Source organism: Panicum virgatum, chromosome 6K (genome assembly GCF_016808335.1).
Source record: "Panicum virgatum strain AP13 chromosome 6K, P.virgatum_v5, whole genome shotgun sequence".
Taxonomy (NCBI): Eukaryota; Viridiplantae; Streptophyta; class Magnoliopsida; order Poales; family Poaceae; genus Panicum; species Panicum virgatum.
In genome coordinates, this window is record NC_053141.1 from 8,563,619 (window position 1) to 8,575,782 (window position 12,164).

General features: G+C 47.6%; 1 protein-coding gene across 6 annotated transcripts; it reads left to right on the forward strand.

The window, feature by feature from the left end:
• Positions 1–20: 20 nt before the first annotated feature.
• On the forward strand, positions 21–3,407 carry LOC120711578 (protein FAR1-RELATED SEQUENCE 5-like). Of its 6 annotated transcripts, XM_039997156.1 has the most exons (4): positions 21–400; positions 485–623; positions 792–913; positions 991–3,407. In XM_039997156.1, the coding sequence occupies exon 4, from the start codon at positions 1,006–1,008 to the stop codon at positions 3,037–3,039; it is 2,034 nt and encodes a 677-aa protein (XP_039853090.1). In that variant the 5' UTR covers positions 21–400; positions 485–623; positions 792–913; positions 991–1,005; the 3' UTR covers positions 3,040–3,407. The 6 variants fall into 6 exon arrangements, with proteins under 6 accessions (XP_039853090.1, XP_039853086.1, XP_039853087.1 ...); XM_039997152.1 differs by lacking the exon at positions 485–623; XM_039997153.1 differs by lacking the exon at positions 485–623 and having other exon boundaries at positions 994–3,407.
• Positions 3,408–12,164: the final 8,757 nt, after the last annotated feature.

A 12,164-nucleotide genomic window follows, 5' to 3' on the forward strand; every position in this document is an offset into this window, starting at 1 on the left:
GCTCGCCCAAACGCCCATATCCTCTGCAATCGGTCTACCCGTGCAATCGTGCAATCGTGGCATATGAACCATCCGATCTCAATCCAACGGTCGCTGTTATTTTGCACTTAAACCCCCCACCTCATCAGCAATATTCTCTTTGAATACTTGCTAAACACCCCCTCAATGATATTGAATCGTTAAACCGTAACCCCAGGTATCGCTGCAGTACGTGAAGCGACTCTTCGTCTTCGAATCCCGTCGAGCGGAGCCACCGACGCCGCCCTACCCGCTTGCGCCGCCACCATGGGTTGGGAGATCGACGGCGTCACGCTAGAGCAGAGAGAGGCCGTTCAGCCTCCGCCGCCGCTGGGAGAGGCCGCCGCCGCCGCTGGGCTCATCGACGACCTGCAATCTCGAGGTAGCAAGAAACGCCATCTATTGATTTGCAAGCTTTTTTTCCCCAGGTCCCATCGCTCAAGCCCAACGGTGTTGGAATCGACAGGCGTAGCAGTCGGGTCTGGAGCTTTTGTGGCCCTCGGTCTCTCTTGTTACCTGGGCGTTTTGTGATTGGAGTGGAGGATATCGGGGTGGCAGCAGGCAGCAGGCAGTTAGTGCGATCATTTGGGACCAATCCGCCAAAAGTTAGCACTAGCAAATAGATTTAGAAAATAGATTGAAGTAACTTCACTCCCATAGTTATATTCATACAGTGCTTCTATTCTGCACTTGGCTACTAGAGCTCGAGGGCCACAAGCTTTTTTTTTCTTGATTTGCAAGCTTTTTTTTCTTATATTTTCTTACGCAATCAGTTGTAGGAGCATTGACATTTGACCAAGAGAACTGTGATTGGTTGCTGCTGCCTGCTCCAACACCGCCAAAATCACCATCATTGACAGATGAAACTTCCAGTACACCAAAGAATGCATCAATAGTGAGTATTTGATCTAATTTAGGTGTTATTGTATTGATCTTTACACACTAATTGGTTTATATACTTTTTCTACCTAGAAGCCATATGTTGGAATGCCTTTTGAGAACATTCATGCTGCAGAGAAGTTCTACAAAGAATATGCACATGATATTGGTTTCGCAGTTCGTGTTGGGCAACAGAGAAAGGATAATGATATTGTTCTTTGGAAGCGGTTCATGTGCTCAAGGCAAGGATTTAGGGACAATAAAGATAATGCAGTCAATGCTCCTCCATCTGAAGGTAAAAAGAAGCGTAACTTTGCTGAAACAAGATGTGGTTGTGATGCATACATCTATGTGAAGTTGGATGCTGATAATAGATACACTATACAGTCAATGGTTGATGAGCACAATCATGGTCTTGTCTCACCAGATAAGCGTCATTTGCTCAGATCAAATCGTTCAGTAAGTGAACGTGCAAAAAACACCCTTTTCAACTGTCACAAAGCAAGCATGGGTACCTCACAGCCATATAGGCTACTTCATGTTAGCGAGGGAGGATTTGATAATGTTGGATGCACCTTGAGGGACTTGCAAAACTACTATCGTGACCTTAGGAAAAAGATTACAAATGCAGATGCTGAGATGTTTGTTGCACAGTTAGAGAGGAAGAAGAAAATCAATCCAGATTTTTTCTATGATTTCGCTGTGGATGAACAAGGCCGGTTGGTGCATGTTTTTTGGGCTGATGCTGTGAGTAGAAAGAACTATTCTCACTTTTGTGATGTGATTTCCTTTGATTCTACATACAGCACGAACCAATATAATATGATCTTTGCACCTTTTACTGGAGTCAATCATCATTTGCAAAATATATTTATTGCTGGTGCTTTTTTAGCAAATGAGAAAGTTGAATCATATGAATGGTTATTCAAGACATTCCTAGTTGCGATGGGAGGGGTAGCACCACGTCTTATCATAACTGATGAAGCTGCTAGCATTAGAGCTGCAATTGCAAAAATTTTCCCAGACTCAGTTCACAGGTTATGCATGTGGCATATCATGGAAAAGTTTCCAGAGAAGGTTGGTGGTTATTCTTCTGTTAATGATGAAAATTCTGATTTCTGGCCAAGGCTTAATGCATGTGTTTGGGGTTCAGAAACAGGTGAAGAATTTGAGTCAGATTGGAATTCTTTAATGTCTGAGTATGGTTTGGATGGGAATGAATGGATACAGAATAGATATCGAATCCGTGAAGAGTGGATTCCAGCATACTATATGGATGTACCTCTAGCAGGTGTCCTTAGAACCACATCCAGGTCCGAGAGTGCAAATGGATTTTTTAGCCATTTTATTCACCGCAAACTATCATTTGTTGAATTTTGGCTGAGATTTGAGACAGCTTTAGAATGGCAACGGCAGGAGGAGTTGAAGGCAGACAACAAAAGTATTCATAGTGCTCCACAGTTGAAAACATCTTGGCCTATGGAAAAACAGGGTAGTGTACTATACACACATGAGGTGTTCTTATCCTTTCAGAAAGAGGTTGTTGCTGCTAGAGATCATTGTTGGGTTCAAAATATTACCCTTTCTGATGAAATGAAAATTGTGACCATAGGTGATGGAAGAAAGAAAGATAGAGATATTCATGTAAGTATGATGCCAACATGTTCTTGCAAGTTATTTCTGTCAAGGGGGATCCCATGTCGCCATATTATTCTGGTTTTACGTGGTGAAAAACAAGTAGAGTTACCGGTTGACTACTTTTTGCAAAGATGGGAGAAAAGGTGCAAAAGGTATTGGAACACATTGGACGACAAAATTCTAGAATCTAATGATCCGGCGATGAGGAAAAAGATAGCAAATGTACGCAATAAGTTTGAAGACTTGATAAGAAAAGCCAACAATTCCGAGGAAGGCATGGACTTTTTATTGTTGGGGATTTCTAACCTTGAGGAACCACTGGATCAAATGACATCGCCTAATAAACAGTCTAAGCAGGATGAATATGAGGCATTCATCGGTTGCCATATTCCAAATGAAGTGACAGTCCATCCACCAACTGATATCTGTTCCAAGGGGAGAAGCAAAAGGATTAAAAAAAGCAAAGAAGTCAATGCTTGCAAAAAGAAGCGAAAGGTTCCCTAGAGCTTTAGGTCTTTAGTTTTTTTTTTCTGTAAGCTTACTGATTTATGTAAGCGTGGTGATTTTGAGACGTACTGTCAGGCAGAGCACATCAGGAGAACCGGCCGTGTGCCGCCTTCCTTTGGCTGCTGGAACTGGTGCTCGTAGGAAGCAAGCTGTGAAGCATCTCGCTGTTACTGTCTACTAGTGAAATGAATATCGAATGTCTTGTAGAACCTTCCTTTTGGACTGATTCAGTAGATATGTGACAGAAGAAGTATGAATCACTTGTAACTATATATATAAGATGTGTGCCTCATGGCGTCTGTGCTGTGCAGCTACTGTCAGTGTCTTAGATGCCTCGAAATCATTGTTAAGCGAAGTTCAGAATCCAGGCTCAGTTTGAATCCATATGTATGGTATATTCAGTAAATAAATATAGGTTGCATGACGGAACAGAAAAAACAAAGCTGTTTCTTCAGGAAAGCAACAACATCATCAAAAGGCCCTCTCTTCAGCTCTCAATTCGCAGCATGGAGGCTTTTTGTTCGGAGTTACAAAGATCAAGGGGGTGTTTAGCAAGTATTCAAAGAGAATATTGCTGATGAGGTGGGGGGTTTAAGTGCAAAATAACAGCGACCGTTGGATTGAGATCGGATGGTTCATATGTCACGATTGCACGATTGCACGGGTAGGCTGATTGCATAGGATATGGCTCCAGTCGGCACTGGCAGGAAAGAAAGGCCAGCGAGAGAGCGCCAGGGGGCGGGTGGGGTAGGGTGAGTCAACGGGTGGAAAGAGAGGGAAAAATGTTCGAAGGATAACGGAGAGACAGGAGAACTTTTCAAGAGTGTTTTTTTCACCGTTTATAAGCAATTAGGAACTTTCTTAGAGGAACGTTGGAATTTCCAAGGTAGAAAAAACGGTTTGGCTTGAGAATTACTCGCTCCATACTCGAAAAGAATGTCGCTTTGGATATCAACACGGTCTTCAAAACTTAACTTTGACTACTTATTTTTATAAAATAATTTATCAAAGAGTAAAATGCACTGGGGGTCCTTAAACTAGTGAGAGTGTGTTAAGTAGGTCCACGAACTCCGAAAATGCAGATTCAGCCCCCTAATCTATTTAAGTGTGTCACTGGAGGTCCAAAACCCCTTTGACCGGGTCTGACCGCCTACGTGGCCTGCCACGTCGGTTCTCCTCACTCCCAGCCTCCTCTCTCTCCCACCCGCCCCCTCCCCTGTTCCGGCCTGCGGCCGTCCTCCGCCCCTGCTCCGTCGCGCGTGGGGATGGCCGCCGGGGAGGAGGATGGCCGGCGCGGGGAGGCGCCGAGGCCGCCGTCAAGCATTGCCCCTGCCACCGCCGTCCATGGCCGCCCCGAGCGTCGTCGCCGCTGTCCCAAGCTGCCGGCGAGCGCGGCCCCCACCCTCGCCGTCCCGAGCCGCCGTCGAGCACCGCCCCCACCCCCGCCACCGCCGTCCCTGGCCGCCCCCGAGCACCGCCCCTGCTGTCTTGGGCCGCCAGCGAGCGCCGCCCCCACCCTATCCCACGCCACCTGCTCCGCACCACCGCCGGCGGTCCCGCGCACCACCCCAGCTCCCGCTAAGAGCTCCACGCCGCCCCCACCGCTTGCTCTGCGCCCCGCCGGTGGATCCGCTTCGCTCCCACTCCAGCTCGCAACTTGCTACTCGAGGAGCGAGGACGGCGGAGCTCGACGAGGGACGAGGCCGCCGCCGGCGAGGGAGGAGGGGCCCGCCTACGGCAGTTCCTCCACGCCTCCTCCCACGCCCGGATGCCGCTGGACGACCGCCCCGCCATCCTCATCCGCGCGCGTGAGCTCCGTGCCCGGCGTAGAGCTGCGGCCATGGCGTCCGCGTCCGCCGCCGCCGCGGCCGCCGCCATCGACACCGCTGGAGCAGGGGAAGGGCGAGCCGCCGTCGCCTCCGCACCGCCCGCGGCGCTCCGGGCGGCCGCCCGTGCGCGCACCTCTGCGGCCTGCCTCGCCGCCGCTTGGCCTGCCGTGCGCTCCGCCTGCCGTCGCGCTTGGGCACCGCGTGCTCCGCCCGTCATCGCGCTTGGCCCGCCGAGGCCGCTCCTCTCCGCCGCGCTGCACCGCGGTCCGCCAGCCATGGCCGCTTCTCTCCGCTGCACCGCACCGCGGTCGGCCCGCCGCGGCCGCTCCTCTCCGCACGGCCGGCGCGGTAGCCGGCCGCCATGGCGCGTTCGCCTCGCGCTCGCCGGCCGCCATGGCGCGCGCGCAGGCCGCCGAGCCACAAGGAGGGTCCGCCGTCCGTGCCGGCCGCCCGCTCACCCGTCGCCGCGGAGCCTCGCTGCCCGGCGCCGGGAGGGGAGCGGAGCCGCCGGGGGCCAGGGGCGGCGCCGCTGGAGGACGGCCACAGGCCGGAACAGGGGAGGGGGCGGGTGGGAGAGAGAGGAGGCTAGGAGTGAGGAGAATCGACGTGGCAGGCCACGTAAATGGTCAGACCCGGTCAAAGGGGTTTTGGACCTCCAGTGACACACTTAAATAGATTAAGGGGCCGAATCTGCATTTTCGGAGTTCGTGGACCTACTTGACACACCCTCACTAGTTTAAGGACCCCCAGTGCATTTTACTCTTTATCAAAAAGTTATATATTTATATTTTTATAAAAATATTTTTCAAAACAAATCTATCCATATGATTTTTGTATTTTGAAATTGAACAACTTGAAAGTTATTTATGATTTATATTTCCAATATTTGACTCAAATTTTATCTAAACTGATATTGTTTTCGAGTATGGAGGAAGTACTGGATTAGAACCAATATCTTACATTCTTTAGGAAACCGGTTTTTTAGCGAACATGAGCGTGTGGCAGTGTCCAGTGGCAGATGCAAGCTGAAAATTTTGGAGAGTTCATCTCTCTTCTTCCATCTTCATATCCCTTCTTCTTCATCTAATTTTATTCTCCCTTCGTTCTCCCCTTAATCTCCATTGACACACTGGTTGTTGGGGGTAAGATGCTGCATTTTGTTTATCTTGATGTGGTAGAAGTCACTTCTAGGCTCCTTACCCCTTTCGTAATCATTTTTGTCGCCTCGTGAAATTGATAAAAGTATTGTTTATGATATCATTAATTTCCTAAAAGTGAAATCTTACATCTCGAATGAGATATAGTTATGATAAAAATAAAAGATAGAATGTTTTGCAAACCTATAAAAAAATAGTTATGAGCCTGGCATTATACACAACATTATTAAAGTAGTATCTTTGTCGCGAGGCAATGTTAGTTTCCAAGTAAAGGAAATATCATCTTTCAAATAAACGCACGCCAAGAGAAAAATTCAAACTAAATTCAAATTCCTAGAACTGTGCATTCAGCCGAACCAAAAATAGGAGAGAAAGAAAAAAAGATTGAGCCATCAAACAGCCACACTGCCCCACACATCATCGTTACATCACCTCGTCAAGAAACGGTTATCGCGGATCCAAAGATTGAATTCACCGACAGCTCATGGTGTGAGAATTCTCGAACCAAAATGCCGTGCAAAAAAGACTAATTGTCAGGAATTGTTACCTGGGATCCTGAGATTCGGGCAAAGCACCTCGCGTCACCGCTGCCTGCCTCGGTGAGCTTGGACCACAAGAGGATGAGATTTGGCTGATCCGAAGTTTATTTTTTTTTTTGGAGGAACTGGTGGAAGGGTGAGAATGGGATGGTGGCAACAAGCGTGTGATTGGTGAGGGGAGGATGACAAGAGGCAGGCAGATAGCCACTCTCTTCATCGTCATCGTCCTAGGCTCTCGCATGTTTGCCATTTTTAAGCGTTTGACTTTCTTTTTTTCACTTGAGTTGTGGAAGCACACAAATGAAATGCACTTATTTGCAAACTATTTTGATGATTACGTGAGGTTATCAGAAGATTATCATTTGACCAAAATTATATTTTGTGTAATATTCGTTCACATTTTGCAAAACAAAGATGTTGCACATTTCAGCGGGAGAATATTTTTCATGCGAAAATTACACCGCCTCTCTTCACAAAAGTGATGTATATAGTTTTACAAGTTCCCACCAGCTGAACGAGAGATGATAAAATCATCAACACGGTTCACATTAGGGGGGTGCAAATTAGTGACCTTTAAGTGCACCTCACCCTATTTAGCTCAAATATTTATGCTACTTCTCCAAAATTGGTATAAATATTTAAACTAAACAGGGTTGGAGGTACACGTAAGGATCACCAATTTGCACCCCTAATTCATGTCCAAAAGGGGGCAATGGTGAAGACACCCTTCAACACGGACTAAGGTAAGGTGATCCATTTTCACCAATGCTTTTCATTTTGGTCATGGATGTGTTGTGCTATTTGGTGAAGAAAGCTGCAGATGAACAACTCTTGCAACCACTGTCGGTGTTTTACCGTCGGGTTCTCCGAGGGTATCCCGAGGAGAGTGGTTATGAGTAGGGACTCGCCGAGATCAGAACGCGATGGTGCAAGGAACACAAGGATTTAGACAGGTTCGGGCCGCCGGAGCGTAATACCCTACGTCCTGTGTGGTGGTTTGTATTCCCTCTGGTATTGTCCTGTGTAAATCCTTGTGTTCCTTGCACCATCGCGTTCTGATCTCGGCGAGTCCCTACTCATAACCATTCTCCTCGGGATACCCCTCGGAGAACCTGACGGTAAAACACCGACAGCTGGTGCCCACCATGGGGCCTCTCGCCAACAATCGTCAGAAGAATTCGATGGCTTCTCTCGATGACAACCTTGTGCTCGAAAAAGGCACTTCCCTTCGCATCGGCTCTTGGATCTTCATCGCCGACGGATCAGGCAGCTTCGAAAGCTGCTCAATCGACCGAGATCCCCTAGAAGTTTCAAAAGTCGCAAAAGCGATGCGAATTCGACGAATTCATTGACCAACTCGAAAAAATCGGAGTTTCGGACCTCAACAACAAAGCCCGAATTCAACCCGAATTCGACCCAATCAAAGCCAAAACACTTTTCGAATTGGAGGAGGATTTAAAGAAACTGCTGGAAGACTCCAAGCAGGAAACCTCCATCAACGGAAAAACCACACTCTCCAATTCCGTCCGCGTCACCAAGCCAAGTCTTCAGAAAAAAAGTCAAGGACTAGCTTCAAGAAAACTAACCGCAAAAAGAAGCCGTCAAAAGACACTTTTTCAAACATCGATGATACCGATGAAAAGATCGAGCACTGCCTCCAGAAAGCCGAAGACATACTCAGCATCAACACTACTCTTGAAGAATCCTCCACTCAATGGACTCTCAACTCCGAAGAACCAGAACAAGATCAAGCTTTCATCAAATATCTCAAAGAATTGGATGAACCAATTCCCGAAGACGAATTAGCTGATTGGTCGCATGACATCGACTTGTTCATGGAAGGATTAAGCAATCCCGACAAGCTTGAAGCTCTCTGGAAGCAGTCCAAAGCAAAGAAGCTGTGGGATGACTCGCACAGGTCACTGGATCAACACTTAGCTCAAAATCACCACGTAGAAGACTCTGTTTCAATCAAAGACTACATGAGTCGCTGGTGCAACATTGTCCAAACTCCGAATTCACCTACACCGCAAGAGGATCACCGCACGCCGCAAACATTGTCCTCGGAAAAATGGAATAATTTGGATAAATACAACAAATTCATAAATGAACTCTCAGTTCGAGTCGAAGGCGGATGGCCCCCCAGCGGACCACATCCCACACGACGAAGACCTTTTGCGACACACTCTCGGATCCCCTCCCCGAGTCAAGCAAGACAGGGAAGTCTACCCGGCTTCGAACATCAAAAGAAATCGACTCGCGCCACAAACCGATTCGGACAAGAGAACCAACTCCGACAGGAAGTCGACTTCCTCAGTCACTACAAAAGGAGATCGGCAGTTCGCAAATCGAGGACAGAGGCAGCAATTCTCAGAAGACAAAGAACTACCATTTCAGCAAGGTTTTCCACTCAAGGAAAACAACGTCAATTCAAAAATTCGCAGCCACAATCGCAAAATTTTCATGGCCTTTCTTTCGGACGCTACAAACCGAGAAAGTGACTCGACAAGACCAGAAGACTTGGACTACGACGAATTCCTCTCTAGACCGGAGACAAATGAAATAGCAGCAGGCACTCGTGAAAATTCCCCACTAGGAATCACAGTCACCGTCCACCTAGACAACAACCCGAAGATGATTCTCAAGACAGAACATCAACAACAACTCGGCAACTCGTTCGACCACTCGAACAATGACTTACACAACGTTATCAATGTTGGCCACAACGCAAGAACAATCATGATCAACAAAAGAGAAGGTCATGAGGAAGTCGAAGCCTACAGTCCGACATCCAACTACCGGATACCCGATATCTACGGCCACAATTCCCGAAAACGGCGTCGCAACAAGGCAGCACCTCCTTCTCAACCAAAGTAGTCAACGACTGATTCCACTCATCAGAAGATCCACACAAAATGCTTCCTGCACCCAAAAGGAAAGCACTCAACCTTCCAATGCAGTACTCTTCGCAAAGCACTCAGAGCACCTCCAACTTTTGCCAACAAAGACAACAAAGAGAAAGTCAGCACGAGCAGTAAACCCTTCCAACGAAAAATTCAGCAAGCCAGTTACTCAAAGGAGTCATCTATTGAGCTTACCCCCGATCTTATACCCAATAAAGACTAGAATGGGTTCGCCCGAGGTCTGACTCAATCCCAAAACCACTCGCACTGGCAATCGAGTCATCTATTGGGCTTACCCCTGGTCTTATACCCAATAAAGATTAGGATGGGTTCGCCCGAGCTTAGACTCAGTTCTCCACTCGTGCTGACAGAAAGAAGAGGCCAAAAGAAGAGTTATCTATTTGGCTTACCCCTGGTCTTACACCCAATAAAGGCTAAGATGGGTTCGCCCGAGCTCTGACTCAATCCCCAAACCACTCGTGTTGGCAGAGAAAAAAAATATTTGTCATTCAATGGCCTTACACCCAATAAAGTCCAAGATGGAGTTCGAGTGCTGAAGGAAAGAGAAGATCTAGTCACCGGAGACATGAGCTCCCCCCTCCCAAGGGGTTACTTCTTCAGGAGTCTTCACTCCATCAGTAACCTCAAATACCAACCTTTCTTTATTTACTCAAAGTCAAAGGCACGGCGAATCGAGTAACAGGGGCTAAGGGACATGTGCCTTGCGGCCCTAGAGATAAGTTCTCTAACTTCAGGAGTAAAACCTATGAGACATGGGCTCCCCCTCCCAAGGGGTGGTAACACCTTCGACTACCTCGAATACCAACCTTTCTTTGTTCACTCCAAGTCAAAGGCACGGCGAATCGAGTAGTCGGGGCCTTCGGCCCTAGAGACAAGTTCTCTATTCTCTCGTCCATAAGACGACCTAATCGACTACTGCGGTACTCGATTTCTGGATGGGACCAGCTCCCTATTCTCCTCGTCCATGAGACGGCAACTTATTCGACTACTGCGGTACTCGATTTTCGGAGGGGACCAGCTCCCTATTCTCCTCGTCCGTGAGACGACAACTTATTCGACTACTGCGGTACTCGATTTTCGGATGGGACCAGCAACCTATTTTCTCATAAGACGACAACTTATTCGACTACTGCGGTACTCGATCTTCGGATGGGACACGGTCCCTATCTCCCAAGATGAATTTATTCATCCATGAGGCGACAATCGATCGACTACTATCATACTCGATCTTCGGACGGGGCAAGATCCCTACATCTAAAGAAGACTCATTCTTCTCGTCTGCAAGACAATGAACTATCCATCTACTCCGGTACTCGACCTACTGATGGGACGTGCTCCCTATCTCGCAAAAGGGTCTCTACATCCACGAGACAATTGGTTGACTACTCAGAGAACATTCGATTACTACGGTACTCGAAGAAACAAATCAAGACAGCCAATATCAAGGCAACCAGCCGATCGGCCGTCAACTCAAAAGAAAGTACTATACATCAGAATGTTAAAAGTACTGCAATGGAAAATCGACCACACAAAAACCAAGAGGATATTACAACAACTGTCTAAGCCTCTGGCGCTGGCTCCAAGCTGTTGATAACCTTATCAGCGATGGGCTTCATCTCCATAACATATTTAGAGAATCGCTCCTCCAAACAGCCAACAACAACCCCATCGCCAATAAAGGACAAGTTCACGGAAGGGAGAAAGGACTTGACTAAACCTAAGGCATGGGCCAAGTAATCCCTGGAGGTGTCGAAGAAGAAGCCACTGAGTCGCTAGGGGGCTTCCCAAAGACAATCTAGCAGACTTTTACCACCAGCTTCCTCATCCTCAACCATGTCAATGACTACTTGAGCCGCCGCTTCAAGATCAGCCAGCTGCTGGGATAGCTCCCTGATCTGCTTCATATCACTAACCGTCTGCTTGTCAGAATCAGCTTTGATCTTGGTCAGCTTCTCCACAGCATCTGCGTGATGATACATAATATTGGTCAGATCAGTCACCTCATTGTCCTTTCGCAACAACAAGCTCTTAAGCTCTGTCAAAGCAAGGAAAACATGAGAACCGAAGATAACTACTCGAAGGACACAGAAGAAAGAAGAAAATACCTTTCTTCTCCTTGGCAGCTACCTTGACCTTCTCCTGCAGCTTGGAGGCCTTCTCCTTTTGAGCGGAATTATCCTGCTCCAAGGTATCCACTCGGGCCTCCAACAGCTTGACCTTCTCTGACTGCTCCCGAGAAGACCTCTCAAGAGCAGCCATCCGTTCAAGCTGAAGCGACTGGTCAGCTGTCAGCTGGATATCCTCGCCAGTCCGATGAAGGAACTTGGTCTGCTCTGCGACTTGATTGGCCAGACTCTGCCAACTGTTGACGCTCCTTATCGCCCCAATTTGTATACCGCAAGCACACGGATCGTGTAGCTTTTCCCTTAGAGTATTCCCCCAAGGTTTATCAATCCACGGAACCAAAGATACAAGAAACAATCTACTAACATAGAGAATCCTTTGTGTTGAGATGGTGTAAAACGAATCTGATCTACTAAAAGCGACAAACACCGAAGGTAGCAAGAGAAAGTTAGAGATAACTAATCTAGATCACCTAGATCATGCACATGTTGTAGTTCAAAGCTAGATGTAGTGAAGCAAGATAGATGTGAATCTCAATGAAAAGCATCT